The 18,991-nt window shown below is 50.0% G+C and overlaps 1 protein-coding gene across 2 annotated transcripts in view; it reads right to left on the bottom strand.

Moving 5' to 3' along the window:
* The window catches only part of CDH13 (cadherin 13), a 1,030,795-nt gene that overhangs the window by 93,843 nt on the left and 917,961 nt on the right, over positions 1-18,991 (bottom strand). For both annotated transcript variants that reach the window (XM_003998309.5, XM_045046893.1), the window contains 2 exons: positions 9,342-9,524; positions 1,888-2,141 (listed from right to left, as the gene is read on the bottom strand). In XM_003998309.5, coding sequence (XP_003998358.4) covers positions 1,888-2,141; positions 9,342-9,524 — 437 coding nt within the window. The remainder of the gene's footprint in view (positions 1-1,887; positions 2,142-9,341; positions 9,525-18,991) is intronic.

Genomic DNA, 18,991 nt, shown 5'->3' with positions numbered 1-18,991 from the left:
GGTCGGGCTGTGCCAACCCATCATTTCCCATCCCCTAGAGACTCTGCAATGCCCGAGTTCCTGTGCTATCTCGGGCCTGTTTTTTTTTTTTTTCAATGTTTATTTATTTTTGAGACAGAGACAGAGACAGAGTACTAGTGGGGGAGGGGCAGAGAGAGAGGGAGACACAGAATCCGAAGCAGGTGCCAGGCTCCACGCTGTTCCGCACAGAGCCCCATGGTGGGGCTCGAACCCACGAACCGCGAGATCATGACCTGAGCCGAGGTAGGATGCTTAACGACCGAGCCACCCAGGTGCCCCTCGGGCCTCGTTCTAAACATGTTCAATAAGCCCTCCACCAGCAGATTCCTCCTTTTGCCTAAGTCAGCCAGGGCTGGTCTCAAACAAAGAACCTGGACAGACCCAGCTCTCTGTCACCGCATCTGTCCCCCCCCCCCCCCCCACCAAGTTACCACTTTCAAGACTGGCAACATCCCAAGTCACGCAGCAAGGGCAGAGCCCTGGGTTCAGGAACATCAAGCCCGTGGGAGTTCGCTCTCTCCCCCACCCAGAGTCCCCTCTTCTGCTCCTGCTGTAGAAACACCTAGCGACAGGTAAAGCTTCCCTAAAGACATCCTAAATTTGTGCATTTGCCTCTTAAGCTGCCGGTTTCCCCACCTAAGGACTTAAGGAAAGCTTTCTCTTTGATATTTAAATCGCATCTTTCCTCTGCCAGGTGCCCAGCAGAAAAAGGAGAAAGAGAGAGGAAAAAGAGGGCAGTTTCAGAGTCACATTATTATAGGCTTTGGTGCAGTTCGCACCTTTATCTAGTTCATCTCGCATTTCAGAAAGTTTTGTTGTGAAAACAAATCCCCTTTGGGGATTGGAAACGAACGTGAGCCGCTCCTCTGCCAGCTGGCTCCGCGGTAAAGTGGCTGTGTGGAGACGGGGACACGTTTCCAGGTGTTTCAAATCAGGAAAATACGACACGTGTTTATTAGGAGTGCATCTAATAGTTGATTATCCTGTTCCTCCTACGAGAAGAAGATTAGATTTTGGAAAAGAAAGATTAATACCTTTCTTGTGCGGAGACGAGCGGGTGTTTGGACCTGCATGTCGATTTCAGCTTGCCGCGAAACACGGTACCAACCAGAGCAGCCGGTCAAGCCTAGTACCCTCAGTAACGATCATTTAATTAAATCTTGTCACGACAACACCTTCTTTCTAAGCACCGGACAGAGCTCAAGAAACGAAGACGGAAATTTTGAAGACGATTTTTTGTTGTTGTTTGTTTGGCTTGCCATTTATCTCTCGGAAACCTAACCCCAACGTTCCCTTTCTAAGTACCGGCAATGTCTGCTCCCCCCCGCTCTGACGCTTCCGAGTCCACGGCACTGAGCAGAGAGCACGGACTTTGCAGACCGTCCTGCTTCTAGTCTGCTTCCTCTGCTACTAGGCTGGGCAGCCTCGGGCTAGGTACTGAACCTCTCTGAATTCGCAATACCCTTATCTGTGTGTGGAGTCAGCCAGTGCTGACTTCCAAAGTCATGGTGGCGAGACGATGGGTCGAGTGTCTGAGATGCAGGGGGGGCCAGACGTGGTGGCTCCTTTTTCTTTTTTTCAGAGCCTGTGCTTGGCACTGGCAGACCCCTCTGGCCATTTGGGAACACTGCCCGGAGGCCACCCTCCTCCCCGGCATCAGGTGTGGAGGCAGCATCCCTGGAGAGTCAGCCTGGTCCTGACACGATCCGCCAGGAGCTCTTCAGCGTGCCCTGTGCCTCCCACTCGCCCAGATCACCAACAAATTTACCGTAAGGCTAGTTTGCTCCGGACAGCCAGGCCTGCATCCGGAAAAGAAACGCAACTCCTGCCTGCCCCCGCCCTCCGGTTAGGGAGCCGCTCACCCACCTGATGGTTTGGTGTTGCAGGGAATCTGGGTCCGTGGCATTCACGGTCAGAAGCACGCTGCCCACAGAGATGTTCTCCTGCCTGGTCACCATCATGGGGTCCGGGTAGAAAACTGGACCCTCGTTGACATCCAGGACAGTGATGTGGACGGTGGCCGTGGAGCTGGGGCCGTAGGAGACGTCGGGTACCAGCGGGTCCTCGTTTTCCACTTTGATCAGCAGGGTGTGAAAGGCGGAGATCTCGTAGTCCAGAGGCTGGAAAGCAGGGGGAGGAGGCTGAGCATGTGAATCTGCTACAAAGGGCAGGTGTCTTTGCACCAAGCACTCTGACATCCCATGGGCCGGGGTGGATTTTAGGGATGGGTCCAGGATTTGTGGGCCAACCTTCGTGCAATTTGGGGTCCCCCTTAAGAAAAGGAATACGAAGCACACAGATACAAAAATCGGGATGGAAGGTGTTTGTTTTTTTTTAGATGAAGAAATAAATGACAACACATTACGTGAGCCCCAGAGACCTGGGGTCTCCCGTTGCGATCTCTTTAGGCGACGCCCTGGCCACGCTGACACTAAAAGGCTCCCTACCTGTGACTTGTAGCCACAAGACGCCGACACTCGGAGGGGGTTGGGGGCATGAACGACTCAAGCCTAAGCTTTGCCAGCTTCGGGGCAGCCCTGCCTCTGTTACCATGGGAGATAGAATGGAAAAGGCCCCAAGTCCCATTTGCACCGTTTCCCTCTCCCTCGCCGCAAGGTCTGAGGCTGGGGTCTCTACAGCTCTCTGGCGCAGGCACGCTTCCCGGGACGGCGTCTCGTAGGGAAAAGGGCTGGAGAGGATTGGAAACACGTGGGGTTAAGCCTCTGGGCCCTTCCCCACCTGAGGGCATTTGGAAATATGTGTGTGGGGGGGATTTTCAATTGTCACCATGACTTGGGGGCTCGGTGGCCACATACTGGGCAGAGGCAGTGATGACCAGACACACGGCCATGCCAGGGACCGTCCAACATGAAGGTGGACTGTTCTGGCCCCAGGGTCACTGAGATGGGGTCCACCGAGGTGATTTTGCAAAGGGGTCTCGTAGTACCCGCCTCTCCCAGCTGCTGTGCAGAGGAAACCAAATCATGTCAAAGAAGCCCCACTGTAGACACTATTCATAAGGTGGTCCTGCCCATCACAGAACGTGCCAGATGACAGTCACTTGGCCACTCCCTTCCCAAACCACTAGATGATGTAGGAGTGACATTTCCTGTCCCTGGGGGTGCGTGGGGAGACGTTCAGGTCTGATGAGGGCACGTTATTTATTTCAAGTTATTTCCCTAATGTTCCGTGGGAGAATGAGTAGCCAACTCCTCAGACCCGTGACATATGGATACTCCTGCTGTGAGGACAGGACCAAAGCGGGTGCACGGAGTTGATTCACACTCGACTAGAAGGAAGCAAATGACCTCCCAGGTTGTAAGGGCCACGGGAAGTGGGGGCAGAGCCCCCCAGGGGCGAGAGCTGGGATTGAAACCCGCTGGGTGAGTTGGACTGACTCGTGGTAACCTTCCGTAACGATCGCAGCCAACACGCACACAGCGCTCCCCACACGCGCAGAAGTGCACGCACACGCACACGGGCGCGCACACGCACACGCAGAGGAAATGCTGACGTGCCGACGCAGGAGTGCTTCCTGATTGTAACGGGACGGGACGGGACCCCCCCCCCCAACCCCCCACCCGTAACAACTCCCAGAGGGACCTTCCGAGTTACAAAAGCTCTTGGCACCTAGGAGCTACCCAGTCGTCATTTGGTCCCATCCGGGTAACACAAGAATACCTCACCGCTCCGTCCCTTTCTAACTTCTGTCCATCCCGCGTGACGCACTAAATACGCAACCTCAGGGAAGTCCATTTCCAACAGGGGCCAGGGGATCGCCATGCTGGGAACACAGTCATTCATCCCAAGTAGGACACCGAAGAGGGGGAAGACTTTGGCGCGCTGGGTCGGGACCACCCTGCACTCGGCGCTCTGAGCAGGGCTGACGGGAGGAGCTCTGTCTCCGGGAGCCTCCTTCCCCCACCCCAGTGCGGGGCAGACCGAGGGGGGTGCACCTCAGGGCCAGAGGGCTTCTCTCACACGAGCTCTGGCTCCTGGCAACACAGCTTGCTTCTGGAGGTCAAGTTAACCAGCACATGGACATGTGTGAAATCCGAAATCTAGCCCGATGGAATTTTCCACCATGATGAAAATGTCACCAGGCTGGGGTTTCTTTGGTTTGTTAGCTTCGGAGGGCTCCTCACAGCAGAATCTGGGCTTGGGTTTGAGGGCCCCCTGAGCCACCTGCAGCAGGATGGAGTGGGGCAGACCAGGCGGGAGGGAAGATCGGAATCTCCAGTGGAGGTGGCCTGGATTATTTACGCAGGGCCTTTGAACGGTACGGCTGGAGTGTGTGTTTCTCTATGTGTGTGTATTCATGTTGGATAAGTATATGGGTGCCTTTAGCATTAACCATGTATATGTATACACATGGATTTACATATTCGATGTATTTATGTTAGATGTGCATGTATGTTTCTGTCAGAGATGTGTGTGTGTGTGTGTGTGTGTGTGTGTGTGTGTGTGAGATATCTCTATTTGGGTTCCCCGAGACTCCAGCTGGGTCTGGAAGCAGAGCCTGAGGCAGGGGTTCTGAGTATGATGGACTGGCGTACCTTCTCAGAAGAGAGGGAACGAGCCAGGACGTGGTCCCCGCTGGAGCCCAGCTCCAGCCCAGTGCCACGGGGGTCCTGGCGCTTTCACTGCACCAGTAGGTCAGCCCCATCTCAAGGCAGGGGCTGGTCTTTTGCACCCCCCTGCCCCTGAGAGCAGGCCCAGGCGGTAGGCTCTCTGCAGCTGGCAGAGCCTAACCTTCTGGGCTGGGGGGCTCCCCTTTTGGTAAGGGCAGTTCTGCTGGGCAGCAGAGGCTAGGACGGTGATCTGCCAGCACTCGAGGCTCTGGAGTGGCAGCTGCGACCTCGTAAGGGAGTCTGGTGGGTGCCTCAGTTGCCCAGGGCGGCCGTACCAAAGGACTGGGTGGCTTTAGACAACAGAAATCCACTGTCTCCCAGTTCTGGAGACCAGGAGTGCAGGGTCCAACGCGAGCAGGGCCGTGCTCGCTCGGGAAGCTCTAGGGGAGCCTGCCTCGTCCCTGTGCCGCTGCCTTCTCTGCCTCTGCTATCGCACGGCATTCTCCCCTGGGTGTATCTGCCCTCACACGGCGACTTCTAAAAGGAACACGGTCATGCTGGCCTAGGGCATACCCCTCCCCGCCCACTCGACCATGACCTCATCTTCGCTAATCACATCTGCAGTGACTGCTTCCAGAGAAGGCCACCTTCACAGGGTCTGAGGATTAGGACTCCAAAATAGCTCTTCTTTGGGAGCATAATTTGACCCATAACAGTGGGGCACCTAGAGCCCTGTGACCCCCATAATATATATATTTGATCTTTACCCCCACGCGTCCCCATTTGCCGTGACATTATTTATCCCTTACTGTGCACCTGCCTGTGCCTGGAGTGCCCTGTGTGCATCACCTCACCCAAGCCTCACTTTACCTCGTGATAGTGGGTGTTTTTTTATTCCCATTTTGTAGATGAGGGAACAGGCTCAGAGAGATTGAATCACTCAGTTAAAGTCACACAGCACATAAGTGGCACAGAGGGATGTTTTGGCCCCGGAAGCCTGACGAGAAAATCGGAGCCAATAATAAACCGCTGTTTGTACCGAGCGTGATGCTGACGGGGACCTGGTCCTCTGCTCTACTCTGGGCTGATTTATTCACACTGGGATGGGATGCAGCTTCATAGGGGTGCAAGGGACACCTTCGCTCCCCAATACAGAGGGGTGCAGGTCAAGGTCTGGCCCTGGTGCTCGGTCACCATTGGGCCCGTGGGGCTGCTGCACGCTTGTCCCTGCCCTTCCCGGAATCTTGGCCTGGTGAGCACTGGAGCAAGGGACCCTGGGAGAGGCTAGGGAGCTGCGGTGCGTTTCCCACAGACCTTGGTCTGGAGCCGCCAGGGTATGAAGAAGCTGGTAAGATGGCCACGAAGAAAAAGATGGGAGGCCCTGCTCGCCAGCCCGTCTCCAAGTACGTCCCCAGGCCGACATGCCCTGGGCAGAACACTGGCCTTCGAGGGGTGGAGACGGGATCAGTGCCATGGAGGCAGGGCAGAGGGGCCGTGAGTCGCATGCTGCCTTTCTGCAGGGCAGTGCCCTCGCTCGCTCACCCCACCTGCCCTGTGCGGAATTAGGCTGTAGTGATTCCATTTGCGCGTTCACCGGGCCAGGCCGCTGGGGAGCTGGCAAAACGTGGGTCTCTGCTCTCGTACCCTGCCCTGGGTCACGCTGGAGTAAGAAACCCTCCTTTGTCTCGGGCATGTGACCTCATTAATGTGATTTGTCTGGTGCAGGGTCTCTGTGTCAGGGATGGGAGGAAATTGAAAACACTTCCGATAAAGTTACAGAGATTCGATTCGATTAATATTTCATTGAGGGTCAAGAGTGGGTGTGGACCAGTGTGTCCTGTGGGGTTTAGAGGCTGGAAAAGCCATCCCACACGGCGTGGGGGGGTGGGGGAGAGGTAAAGAGCCTGGGGTCTGTTGTCTGATAGAGGGAGGATTTGGAAGTGATCTTACAGTGACTTTTAAGCCTATTATCGCTTTGGGGATCAAGGCTTTCTGGATGTTTCCTTCCCCTCTGAGGACAAAAGAGAAAACAGGCTTAAAATACAGGGTGGATTATATTCAGCCGAAAGGGTAACTCCCTGACAGTTTTGGAATAGGTTTACAAAGCAGCTAAGAGCATTCCTGACCAGAAGCTCTTACAAGGAGACAGGTTCTTGCTTTCTGGAACTGTTAGGATTTGGTCCTGCAGGGAGGTAGGATTCCCCTGGGAACCACACAGTCCTGAAATTTCTGCTGGTTCCTCCGTATGTGGACTGCCAACTTGTTAGGGCGGGACTGCTCATGGCTGGTTGCCCAAAGACCACCCCCCACCCCCTCCCCGGTGCTCCCCTCCCCGTCTCTTCCTGCAGAAGCCCCGAAGGCCAGATTTAGATTGCAGAGCCTTCCCTGCAGCTGAGGGTGGGCATATGTTATCTGGGCAATGAAACATCATGGGAAGTTGCCTGGGAAACCAGTGGAAAAGATATTTTCTTCCGTTAAGGCGGCGGCGGCGGGGGGGGGGGCACTTGAGAGTTCTCTCTCTCTCTCTCTCTCTGTTTCTTGCCTGGCTGTCTCCTTGCTTCCAGCCTTAGAACACAGCAGCGGGAAGATGTGCTACCTGGAACTTTGGCAGCCATTTTATGACCATGAGGAAAAAGCCAGAGGCATCTGCTGTGCCCCCTGATGGCTCTCTGACACCCTGAGCTGCCAGTCAATCCTAGATTGGCCTACCTTCATCTAGTTATGGAAATCATGAAATTCTCTTTAGTATTTAAGCCACTATCAGCCTGGTATGTCGGTACTTGACCTGAAGGCATTTTTAACTCGTGCACTGGCGGGAACAAGGCCAGGCCTGCCTGCGGAAAGCTGCCCGGGGGGCTTTGACCTTGGTGGACTGAGAAGCAGAGAGAGTCCAAGGCCCTTTGGAGGAATTCACGTGGCAGGCAGCCGGAGGGAGGCGGAGTCTCCATCCCAATTCTGAAGCAAAGGAAGTCCACTCACTGGTCAGACTGAGGCCCAGAGGGAGCCCCAGGTGTCGCGGAATGGGCGGGTGGCAACTCGCCCTCCGCCGTGGTCATCCGCGAGGCCGGGCTCGGTGAACACCTCCCTCCCTCACATGGTGACCCAGCAGGAACCTGGGTCGGGACTAGCATCCTTGGTGAGGCTTCTGCGTGCTAACGTTTCAGACTCAGCAGTGAGGGCCCGTGTGGGAAGGCGGGGAGGGGAGGACGCGCCTTCGTGACTCTGGTTCTGGGGACGACTGTGCTGTTCCAGGATCTATGATGGGGATGCATATTCACCCAAATGCCGTTTTTCAGCCGCACGTTCGGAAACTTGTCCGACGGCCTGTATAGCCCCAGGCTAGCCGCAGAGGACAGGCAGAGGCTGCGTGGGTTTGTGACTTTCACGACTTGTGAAAGTGCACGGGTGGGTGCACTGGGAGGGCGGTGCCAGGATCTCCTAACAACTCCGCCCGTGCCTGTGTTACTAGGGAAGGAGACCTGGGAAGACCCAGGGGCTGTTCTTCTCAGCCAGGCAGCTGAAGTTCAATGTAAAGGAAGTATTGGAAAGGGCAGGGCTCGGGAGAAACCCAGCCTCTCATCCTCCGAGATGTGCCGTCCTCAGTGGGTCCTGAGGATTATCCCCACGCTACGCTGGATAATGACCTCCCAGGATGACCATGTGCCAGTCTCCGCAACCTGTGAATATATGACCTTACGTGGCAACGGGGCCTTTGCACATGCGATTAGGCTAAAGGACCTCGTTGCGGGGATCCTGGATTATCCAGGGGGACCCATGGAATCCCAGAGGTCCTCAAAGGAGGGAGGCAGAGAAGTCAAAGGAAGAAACAGATGTGAGATGGGGGCAGAGACTCAGAGCCAGAGAGAACTATGGTGCTGCTGTCCCCGGACTGAAGACACGAGATGGGGCCACAAGCCAAGGAATGTGGGTGGCCTCCAGAAGCTGGGAAAGATGAGGAGATAGGTCGTCCCCAAGAGAAACCAGTCCTGCCAACTTCAGCCTCGTGAAACTGATTTTAGTGCTCTGGCCACGAGAACTGTAAGAGAATGTGAGTGTGTGTTGCCCTACATCACCAAGTTTGTGGTCATTTGTTAAGGCAGCCCCAGGACACTTGCACAGATGCTAAGGGTCTGTCGCCCTTTATCTCCTGTTTTTAAGTGAATAACTGACATTGTGCTAAGGAAAAACCAAGAAGAAATGTAATGATCTCTCTCTCTCTCTCTCTCTGTTTTTTTTTTTTTTTTTTAGAGAGAGAGAGAGAGCACATGTGCCAACAAGGTAGAGGGGCAGAGGGAGAGAGAGAGAATTCTAAGCAGGCTCCACGCTCAGCACGGGGCTCCATCCCACGACCCTGGGATCATGACCTGAGCCAAAATCAAGAGTCGGACGCTCGACCAACCGAGCCACTCAGGCGTCCTGTAATGATCCACAGTTTTGATCACAGATCTTTAAAAAACCTTCACATATCCCATTTTTGCATATCTTTGCTAATTCACGATCACATGTGTGGAGAATCTCATTTAAAAATTAAGTTTGGGATTTTTTTGAAGGTTACACGTAAGTTTGAGTTTCCTAGAGCCCGTAAAACAGCTTGGTTTCGTGGCTGTGAGGATACAAGTTCACCCTTGAGCTGTGAGCCCCTTTTTCTGTTTTCAATTCCAAAAGGAGAGCAGGGCTGACTTCTCCTTGACCTTCCCCAGCAGGGGGGCCCTCTGCCTGGTGGAGGGAGGAGCCCGGAAGCGCCCTTACTTTGACGACGGACAGCATGCCCTCGTTGGTCTGAGGGTTGGTGTGGATTTCGAAGCTCTGCCCAGGGTTTCCGTTGATGATGGTGTAGACAGCCCTCCATGCGCCCGTGGTGGGGTCGTCCTTGTCTTCCACTGTCAGGTTGACGATAACCCCCACGGCTCCTTCCTCGACGGTGGCTTGAAACTGCAAACAGAGCAGATGGTTACTGTCACTCTTTGGAAAGAACAGCAAAGACCCTTTGCGGGGCTCGTACCGTGGGCCCGGTAGTGGGTACGTTACCCGCATCACCTCGTTTCAGAGTAAACAATAGTGCAGGCAGGTCGCGGAGCTGTGCTGTGCTGGCGGATGGTCCGCTCCCTCCCTCTGCCTTCCTTGTACTTAGGTGAGGCCATGAGACTGCCTTCTCCCCTACTGGATGTGGCCAGATGTGATGTTTGCCAGCTGGGGGCAGCGGTCTCTTCTCTGTGCCTCTCTCCTGCCCTCTATCGGAACCCAGGCAACCACAGGACCCCAGGGCAGGGTACGGCTACGGGGGGAGGAGCGTGGGTCCTGAGTCCCCACAAGGAGAAGAACACCGTCCTGGGAGCTGTTGTTGAAGGAGAGACAGACGTCTATGGAGGTTGAGCCTTTATGCAATTCTGTCTGCCTTTGCTCTTGCAGCGTCATCTACCCTAAACCACAAGGTAACCAAGGTAACCGGGGAGCCAGTGTATATCTCCCTGGCGTGTGGAGGGACTGGAACTGGAGCCCGCCACCCCCCCCCCCCCCCCGCCTCCCGTGTCGGACTCCACAGCCTCTGCTCGACCGCACCATCTCCTCGAAGGAAGAAAGTCCCACTCCTTCCCCATGACTTAAACAAAACAAAACAAAACAAAACGTTTTCTACGGAAACTTATAAATCAGTTGTTTGAAGCCTTGTTGTACCTGTGTTTTTATTGTAATACATCTCACATACTTGTTGCAAGTAGGTGTGGTGGAAATAAATCAATAAATGAAAAATCAGCTTTCTCAGAGATAGAGAATTTCACGAGCTATCATTAGCACATTCCTTCGAGCTGGAAGCATAAAGTATTGTGTTGGTGCTTACCTCTGACACACTACACGTGAATAGTAATCTGTTTGCAAATATTTTACAGACAAGTAATACCAATAAGCTGACAACAAGAAGAAATATCTTGGAATTTCAATTAGTAGCCAAGTGAATCTAGAGACAGTGAGACAGTGTCAGAAAGCCCTTGTGTTCAGAGAAAAGTAATTTGAGAGATGAGGTTTCAGAAGCGGTGGCTGATTAATTGACTTGCAAATCATTAATCATAAGCCTTAATCTTGATGCCTTGGGGGGGGATGGGGCGGAGACGCGAACTAATTTGTCTACCACACCTCAGCAAACCCGGGTGGGTTGTTTCCTTTTCTCTGAAAGGGACGCTGGGAAATTCGTGGAACATGATGGCGGGATGGAAAGTGGCCAGAGCAGGGAGGTCTGGGAGACGCTGTCACATGGATACGGCTCCGGGAGACAAGGAAGTTGACCTGATTCCTGTCTAAGGAGGCTCTTCCTTCTATCTTTCCCTCCTTCTCACAAAAATCATGGAATTCCTAAGCGTAAGCCTAGATAGATGGTTTTCAGCTCTGTTTGCACATTAGAATCTTTTCAGGGGCATTTTGTTTTGTTTTGTTTTGTTTTTAACTAACCAGGCTCTATTCCAATTCAGTGGGTTTCGGGTAAAGTCTGAGATTCTGTACTTTCTTAACCTGTCCAGATCATTCTTTTTTTTTTTTTTTTTTAAGTTTATTTATCTACTTAGAGGGAGAAAGAAAGAGAGACAGAGAGAAAGAGAGAATCCCAAGCAGGCTCCATGCTGTCAGTACATAACCTGCTGTGGGGCTTGAACTCATGAATCATGAGATCATGACCTGAGCTAAAACCAAGAGGCAGATGCTTAACCAACCGAGCCACCCAGGTGCCCGTGTCCAGATAATTTTAGTATGCAATTTGGGTTGAGAGAAGCATGATAGAGTCCAAGGTCAAGAACGTTCAGATATGGGTGAAGAAATAGGCAGAGAAGCAAGGGAAGCCCAGAGTCATTCAGTGAACCAAAGGTCAAGTCCGCGTCTCCTGGATTCCTGTAAGCGCTGCTTTTAACAAGTTCTATTACTCAAGACCCGCATCACTTAGGTCGGTCCTTCACCCCTGCTGGGGTCCAGAGCCCGATGACCGGTTCTCTGTCCCTACTGATCACATCAGACCTCAGCTCATAACCTGTCCTTGTGTCTTTTCTGACACTGGCACCTTAGGACCCCAGGTGGGCAATTATGCAGGCACACGGAGCGCTGAGACCAGAGGATGCTGGGAACCATCCATCCTGTAGAAATGCTGCTACATCTAGCACAGAGGTGAGAAGCTGCTTTGTCAAAGCAGATGAGGTTCACGTTGCTGAGATGAACACCTAGGACAGATCACGATTTGAGGGGGAGGCCCTATGTGGTCTGCCTTGTTCACAGATCTCCCCCCGACCCCTCACATGATGTCAGGTACAGAGAGGGGACACAGTAAGCATTTGTTGAATGAATCGGTGGTCTTAAATATAGGCAGTAGGTCTTAAATATAGGCATCAAAGGCGAGGGCAGAGGAAATATGAGAGATGTGGCTAGCCAGGAGCCGTAAGAGGGACTGGCTTGTTGACTGATGCTTGATTCTGCTACTTGCTTGATGTTCCAGAAGGGTAGGGATGGACCGATCTCTTTTGTTCTCCAGGACATCTCTAGCATGGCAGCATCACAACTTTTGTTGATCTTAGGTACTTTCACCTTCGTTGGTCCCTCCCGCCATAATAGATTTTCGTGGGCTTAAATTTTTTTTTTTTTTTATGTGAGGGAAAAAACCAAAATTTTCTTTGACTCTGTAAGTTCTTTTTTCCTTATGATTTGAGGATGCTGTGTCGATAGTAACTGTTGGATGACTCAGCCCTGATCCCCAGTACATAGCACAGTACTGGATGCATGAAGATCTGATGGATGGACGGATGGATCTTAAAATTGATATTTAGGCCATGTCTAAGTGGGAAAAACCTGTGCAGATTTCCCCCATGACACTTCTTTTTTAATATCTGGAGCACATACCATAGGGGATGGCATAAAACACCCTTTTAGTGTGCGAGCCAATGTCTCCAAATGGAATAAGGTGGTATTATTACAGGAATTCTCACAGTGTGTACTGTGGCCCTAATATATCCTTAGATTTAGCAATATGTCCACAGCTACATTTACCTACCATCCATCCACCCCTCTATCATCCACCCATCATTTTCCATCTATTCTCCATCCATCCTCCATCCATGCATCCATCCATTTATCTTCCTTCCATCCATCCATCATCTGCCCATCCATTCTCCATCCCTCCATCCCTCCATTTATCCATCTACCCATCCACCCATCCATCCACCCATCCATCCATCCATCCATCCATCCATCCATCCATCCATCCACCCACCAATCCATCCACCCATCCACTTACCCATCCATCCACCCACCAATCCATCCATCCATCCATCCATCCATCCATCCATCCATCCATCCACCCACCAATCCATCCATCCATCCATCCATCCATCCATCCATCCATCCATCCACCCACCAATCCATCCACCCATCCACTTAGCCATCCATCCACCCACCAATCCATCCATCCATCCATCCATCCATCCATCCATCCATCCATCCATCCATCCATCCATTTGTCCATCATTCTCTATCCATTTGGCCATCTATTGCTCTTCCAGACAGACATCCAGCCAACAGATATTTGGGAAATGGCTTCTGTATGCCAGGCATGATATAGTCTTAAATTCTAGGCATACACTACAAAATAAAACAGACATGGTATATGTCTGGTAATAAACCTATGTTCAATATTAGGAAAAAAAGTAACACTGAGCCTGTAGCTTGAAAGGGGGCTGGTGAGAGGGAGTGGGTACCTGACCCAGGCTGTGGAGGGTCATTAGGGAGGGATTCCCTGAGAAATGAAAGCAGAGGAGGAGTTAGTAGGGTGAAAGGAGAAAGAGTGTCCCTGGCATCTGGAACAGCAGGAGCAGAGACCAGTGGCAGGGGGGAGCATGCACATTTGCAGAAGGGAGGGAAGGTGGGTGTGTCTGGAGTGGGGGGAGGCTGGGAGCACTGTTTCCCACTGGACTTCAGAGAAGGACAGATTCAGATTATGCAAGGCTTTGGGGGCCAAGGAAAGGCACTGGAATTTACCATGAAAGCCAAGCTGAGTCTAGTCAAGGAACTGGATTGTGTTTAAATCTACCCTTGAGAGAATTCAGAAAAAAAAATCTTTAAATATAGAAAACATTCAACACAATTATTACAGTCTTTGTTAGGACCATTATCTGATTCTTGCATAAACTACAAAGTCAGTTTCCTTGAGCATCCATTTAGAAACTCATTATTGCTTAATTAAATACTCATTCTATTAATTCTATTCAATGTTTTAACCCCATTATATAATTCAAGATGGAAAATTAAATAGATTAAAATGAAATAGTACCATTTTATATTTCTATAGCAATGCTCACTTTGCGATTTAAAAACAGACAGACAGACATTAATTTAGCACACCAGAGCAGGAGGAATTATTGATTGTAACATTACTTCCCCTAATTGGAAAAAAAATAGATAAAGTCACTTTTCTGTTAAACTGTGTGGCAAATCAAATACCAGATGCAAAATGTATTTTTACGCAATCAATGCGGGTGACTGGCTTGGGACATAGTAAGGCTCATTAGCTCTCTCCCTTCTATTTGGAACTATTTCATTCTGCTTTCTTTGATGATATGCGGGGAGTTTTGTGATGGACGTTTAGGAAGAGAATGCCTGGACTTTCCACAAAGGTCATCCATCACCAGGGGGAAGAGAGCCTTCTGTTTTATTTTACATGAAGAATAAATGCTCTTCCTCATAGAGCAAGCGGCTGGTTTTAGATTAAGGTTAATCCAAAGATGGAAATAATAATGAGCAGAGTAGAAAGCCACAGGTGGGGAAGAGGTGACAGGGCATGACTTTAAGGGACCGGACATCTGCGAGCTTGCCTGCCTGACGATTGGAGTCCAGGTTCACGAACTGTCAACCATGACGTTTCATGGACGGTGAACTTGAAAAGTCGAGATGTCGTCATTTGGGTCCTGGCTTTGGGAAATTAAAAGCTAAGATCCCAGAAAATTTGATAAACTTGAATTTCTACTGGGAGGTTAACAGTGTGAGGGAGAGATCATCAGAAATTTAACTTGCAAACAATTTTATGAGTCTATATTTACATAAAGGATAGAACTCATTGGAAAAATCTAATCTCTTGCTAATAGCCTAATGGGTAGAAACTGTGATTGCTAGAAATAAGATAATATATTTAAGAATCTTGGCACATTGCCTGGCATGGAGTAAGGAATCAGAATTTGTTAGTGAGGATGGGACGATTTGGGATTTTGTTTTGTATCCTATGAAATTCTTACTAATAAATTGGAGAATATGGTTTAAACCCCTGTGACTCTCTGTTCTTATCAGGGTCTGGCTTTTAATGGATAATCTATGTTGATATCTTCTTTCCCTGCATTGGTGTGGAAAATCTCTCCTTTCAGTTAGGAGCATTTGACATTCACATACTTGCGTATCCCTGGTTTGCTCTAACAACAGACCCTTTATTGCCAAGGCAAATGATGTTAGCCTACAGCTGTATTACAATGGATAGCTGTATTAGGTATCTGGTTTCCTTCTACCTAGGATTAGGATTCACCCCAGGATGGAAAAATGCAAGAAATATTTATTTAGTAAAATATTTACTTGGTAAATATCTATCTATCTATCTATCTATCTATCTATCTATCTATCTATCTAGTAAATATTCCTGAAGTGTCACCAGGTACAGGAAATAGAGCAGTAAATGAAAGGGACACTCTTCTCTCCCCTGGGGGGCTTACAGCTCAGTAGATTGACACATTCCCTCCCAGTCACCCCCTTTATATGTTTTGCTCACCAGCGACATCTCCAGACATTTTGTTTTCTACCATTTCTCCACTGTCATGTATCCAAGCCTGCATGTGTGGTCAGTTATTCATGCTTTCATGTTTGGACATGATTGAGTTAGTTTCCAGCTAATGGCCATTAGTTTCATTAGTTTCATTAGTTCCATTAGTTTCCAGCTAATGGCCATTTCAATAATGGTGCTGGACCATTGGATACTGGATATCCATGTGGAGAAAACATGAATATCCATCCCTACCTCACATCATACACAAAATGTGAAAGGTAAAATAATAGAAGTTTTAGAAGGAAACATAGGAGGATGTTAAAAAAATTTTTTTTTAATGTTTATTTTTTGAGAGACAAAGAGAGACAGAGCATGATCCCAAGGGGGAGGGGCAGAGAGAGAGGGAGTCGCAGAATCCAAAGCAGGCTCCAGACTCTGAGCTGTCAGCACAGAGCCTGACACGGGGCTCGAACTCACAAACTGTGAGACCACGACCTGAGCTGAAGTCAGACGCTTACTTGACTGAGTCACCCAGGAGCCGCCCATAGGAGGACATTTTAATTCAGCTTATGGCTAATGCTTATGCGCACTTTATACATACGTGATATAATATGTAAAATATTTAAAATATATAAAATACAAAAATACAAAATGTAATTATGTGTGTGAAGTTCACATAATAAAACATATCTAATATTTAAAAAGAACATATAAACAAGAACCTATATTATTTAAATAAAAATTCTAATAAGCATACAGAGTTCTAAATAAAGTTCTTCTGTATTAAAAACATTTTTTTAAATGTTTATTTATTTGAGAGAGAGGGAGAGAGAGACAGTGTGAGTGGGGGAGGGTCAGAAAAAGAGAGAGGGAGACAGAGAATCTGAAACAGGCTCCAAGCTCTGAGCTGTCAGCACAGAACTTGATGTGGGGCTCAAACTCTGACCTGTGAGATCATGACCTCAGCTGAAGTTGGACGCTTAACTGGCTGAGCCCCTCATTAGAAGCCTTTATGTCTAAGAAGTGATTAACAACAGAGGCCCACAAGGGACTCTGAAGGTCTTTGGCTAGAAACCATCAGCTAGCCCATAAGACAACACCACCTACTGAATCTTTTCCTAGCCATGTCCTAACAGAACATGCATAGGCAGGCCCCCAAATGAGTGTAGAACCAAGATGGGAGAAGAATATTCAGGAAACCACCAGACCATAATGGCTTCAGACATTGGCAAGCCTCTTCGACTCTTGTCTCTATCTGGTTAAAATTCTGTAATCTCTAAATACCCCTTTCTCTCCCCCACTCCTTTTTTTTTTAAAGTTTATTTATTTATTTTAAGAGAGAGAGAGAGAGTGTGTGAGCAGGGGAGGGGCAGACAGAGAGAGGGAGAGAGAGAGAATCCTAAGCAGGCCCCGTGCTGCTGGTACAGAGCCTGACGTGGGGCTTGATCCCATGAACTCCACAAACTGTGAGATCCTGACCTGAGCTGAAATCAAGGGTTGGACACTCAACCAACTGAGCCCCCAGATGCCAGGGCTCGGGTGTCCAGCAATGGTAAGCAAAGCCTACCTGTCCTCTCAAGCAGAGACAGCTTGGGGCATGCCCCTCCCAACTGTCAGCTTCTGGAAAGTGAGGATCATGTCTCTGATTCCCCAAATGGCAGATCTTCCATAAAGTGAGAGCACCATAATTAGACACTGAATGTTGGGGTCGTTTTTGTCTGTGGAGTAAAAACCTAAGGGGAGAAGATGCCAGGGTGCACGTGTTTGAGGGTCTCGTGATGAGAACGGGGACCACGTCTCCTCCAGTCTCACTGAGAAAAAGGCAGGTGACACTAAATTATAGTTCAGATGGTAGAAACGACAGAATTCTAAATGGTGGATATCAGCCTTCCTTTTCTGAGGATCCTTAACGAAGATCTCAGCCCCTGCTGCAAAGAGTGTTCTAGGGTGCCTTTTGTGTCATGGGACCCCAGCTTCCTTGACCAGAGCGGACTGGGCCCAGATGTGGCACCAGACTCACTGTCGACCACAGATAACCACTCACAGGTAATTGCCTGCTTTGTGAGCAATCAGGTGTTTCTCTAAGAACCTGAACTCAGAGAAATAGGGGCTATACTCGCAAATAAAGGGTCCTTAAATCCTACGTTTCTGAGTAGTTGAGCATGAGGTGGCCTTTTTCTTTGTCACTCGGACAGCTATGAACAGATGCATAGAGAAGTAAAAGAATAGACACACTGCAAGAAAAATGGAGAGTTCCCAGGGTACTCAAAAGACAAAAGACAGATTGGGAGGCATCCTTGGTCTCTGGCTGGTTTCCCAGCCCTGCCCCCGTGCCCCGGGGTTCCCTGCACGTCTTGTCGCCTGGAAGCTTCTGGGCCTGTCAACAGCCACATCTTCACCAGCCACCTTGAGAGGGTGTCTGCTTTTTGCAACTAACGGAGTCCCGGGAAACCAAGGCTGGTGGTGGATGTCTGCCATTCTCAGCGGGAAGATGTGGCCTTTTTGGTGAAGATTTGGGATCCACAGGTGTCTCCTCAAGTTTTTTTTTTTTTTTTCACCTTGCTATGGAGAATTTCAAACATTTATAAAAGCAGCCCGAATAAAGAGCCCCGTGTGCACATCATCAGGCTTCACAGACTGTCACCTTGTGTCCCACTGTGCTTCCTTTAGGCACCCACGTCTCCCCATTCCTGTATTATCTGGAGCGAATCCCAGATATATCGTTGTATCTGTAAATATTTCATTGTGTGTCTCTAAAAGATAAAGGCTCTTTTTCGGAAAACATAATCAAAGTCCTTTCTTGATCCGGCGAACATTAATTTCTTCTGATAATTACTGGTTTTCTTTGGTGCCGGATACTTTGATAAAAGCATTTGCATGTTATCTCTGTTGAGGAAAGAGAGAGAGCCAACCAGGCCTGGTGAAGGACGGTCATAAAGGGGCCTGGTAAACTGCTCCGTGTGTTACCAGAGCTTCCTGAGCTACGTGTTTCAAGCAGGTGAACAAAGGCGAATAGCTCAACGGTAGTAAAGAACAACACTTTAACACCAAAGAAGCCTGCTCTTGAGCAAAGAGCACTCTCTAAGATTCAGTGGCCTCCCAGGCCATGTGGCTCTTGATCTGGGGCGGGGGAGGGGGGGGCGTATACACAGCCCCCTAGTTGGTGCGACCCACCCAGAGAAGCCCTGGGCTGGCAGGAGAGCTTTGCACCCGGAGGGCTGCCAACCGTGGTTCCCCTTCCACCAAGAGGAGAGACCAAGTGTCTCCCAGCTTTCTGGATGTACAGGTGCAGGGGGATGGGCCAACGGGCAAGAGACGGAAACCATATTCACTGCGTGCTCTCGGTGCTCACTCCCCTGTGTGGGTTCATTTCCTCTGAGGAGGTGCTGAGGAAATGATCTCCGAGGACGATGGCCGGCCAGGCCGGGCTCTCGGGGGGCCCAGCAGCGCACCTGCTAAAGACTGTATTCTTCCCCTCATGTCCTTGCCTCCTCTAATCTGCCAAGTACACACACAGAAGAAGCCCAAATAACAAAACATGCCTTTTCCTCCAGGAAACAAAAGGAAAACACATCGCCACCGAAGACTGACACGAACACAATGCACTTGAGCAGTGGTTGTCAAACCGTGT

The sequence above is a fragment of the Felis catus genome, chromosome E2 (genome assembly GCF_018350175.1).
Source record: "Felis catus isolate Fca126 chromosome E2, F.catus_Fca126_mat1.0, whole genome shotgun sequence".
Taxonomy (NCBI): Eukaryota; Metazoa; Chordata; class Mammalia; order Carnivora; family Felidae; genus Felis; species Felis catus.
This window is presented reverse-complemented; position numbering and strand designations above follow the sequence as displayed.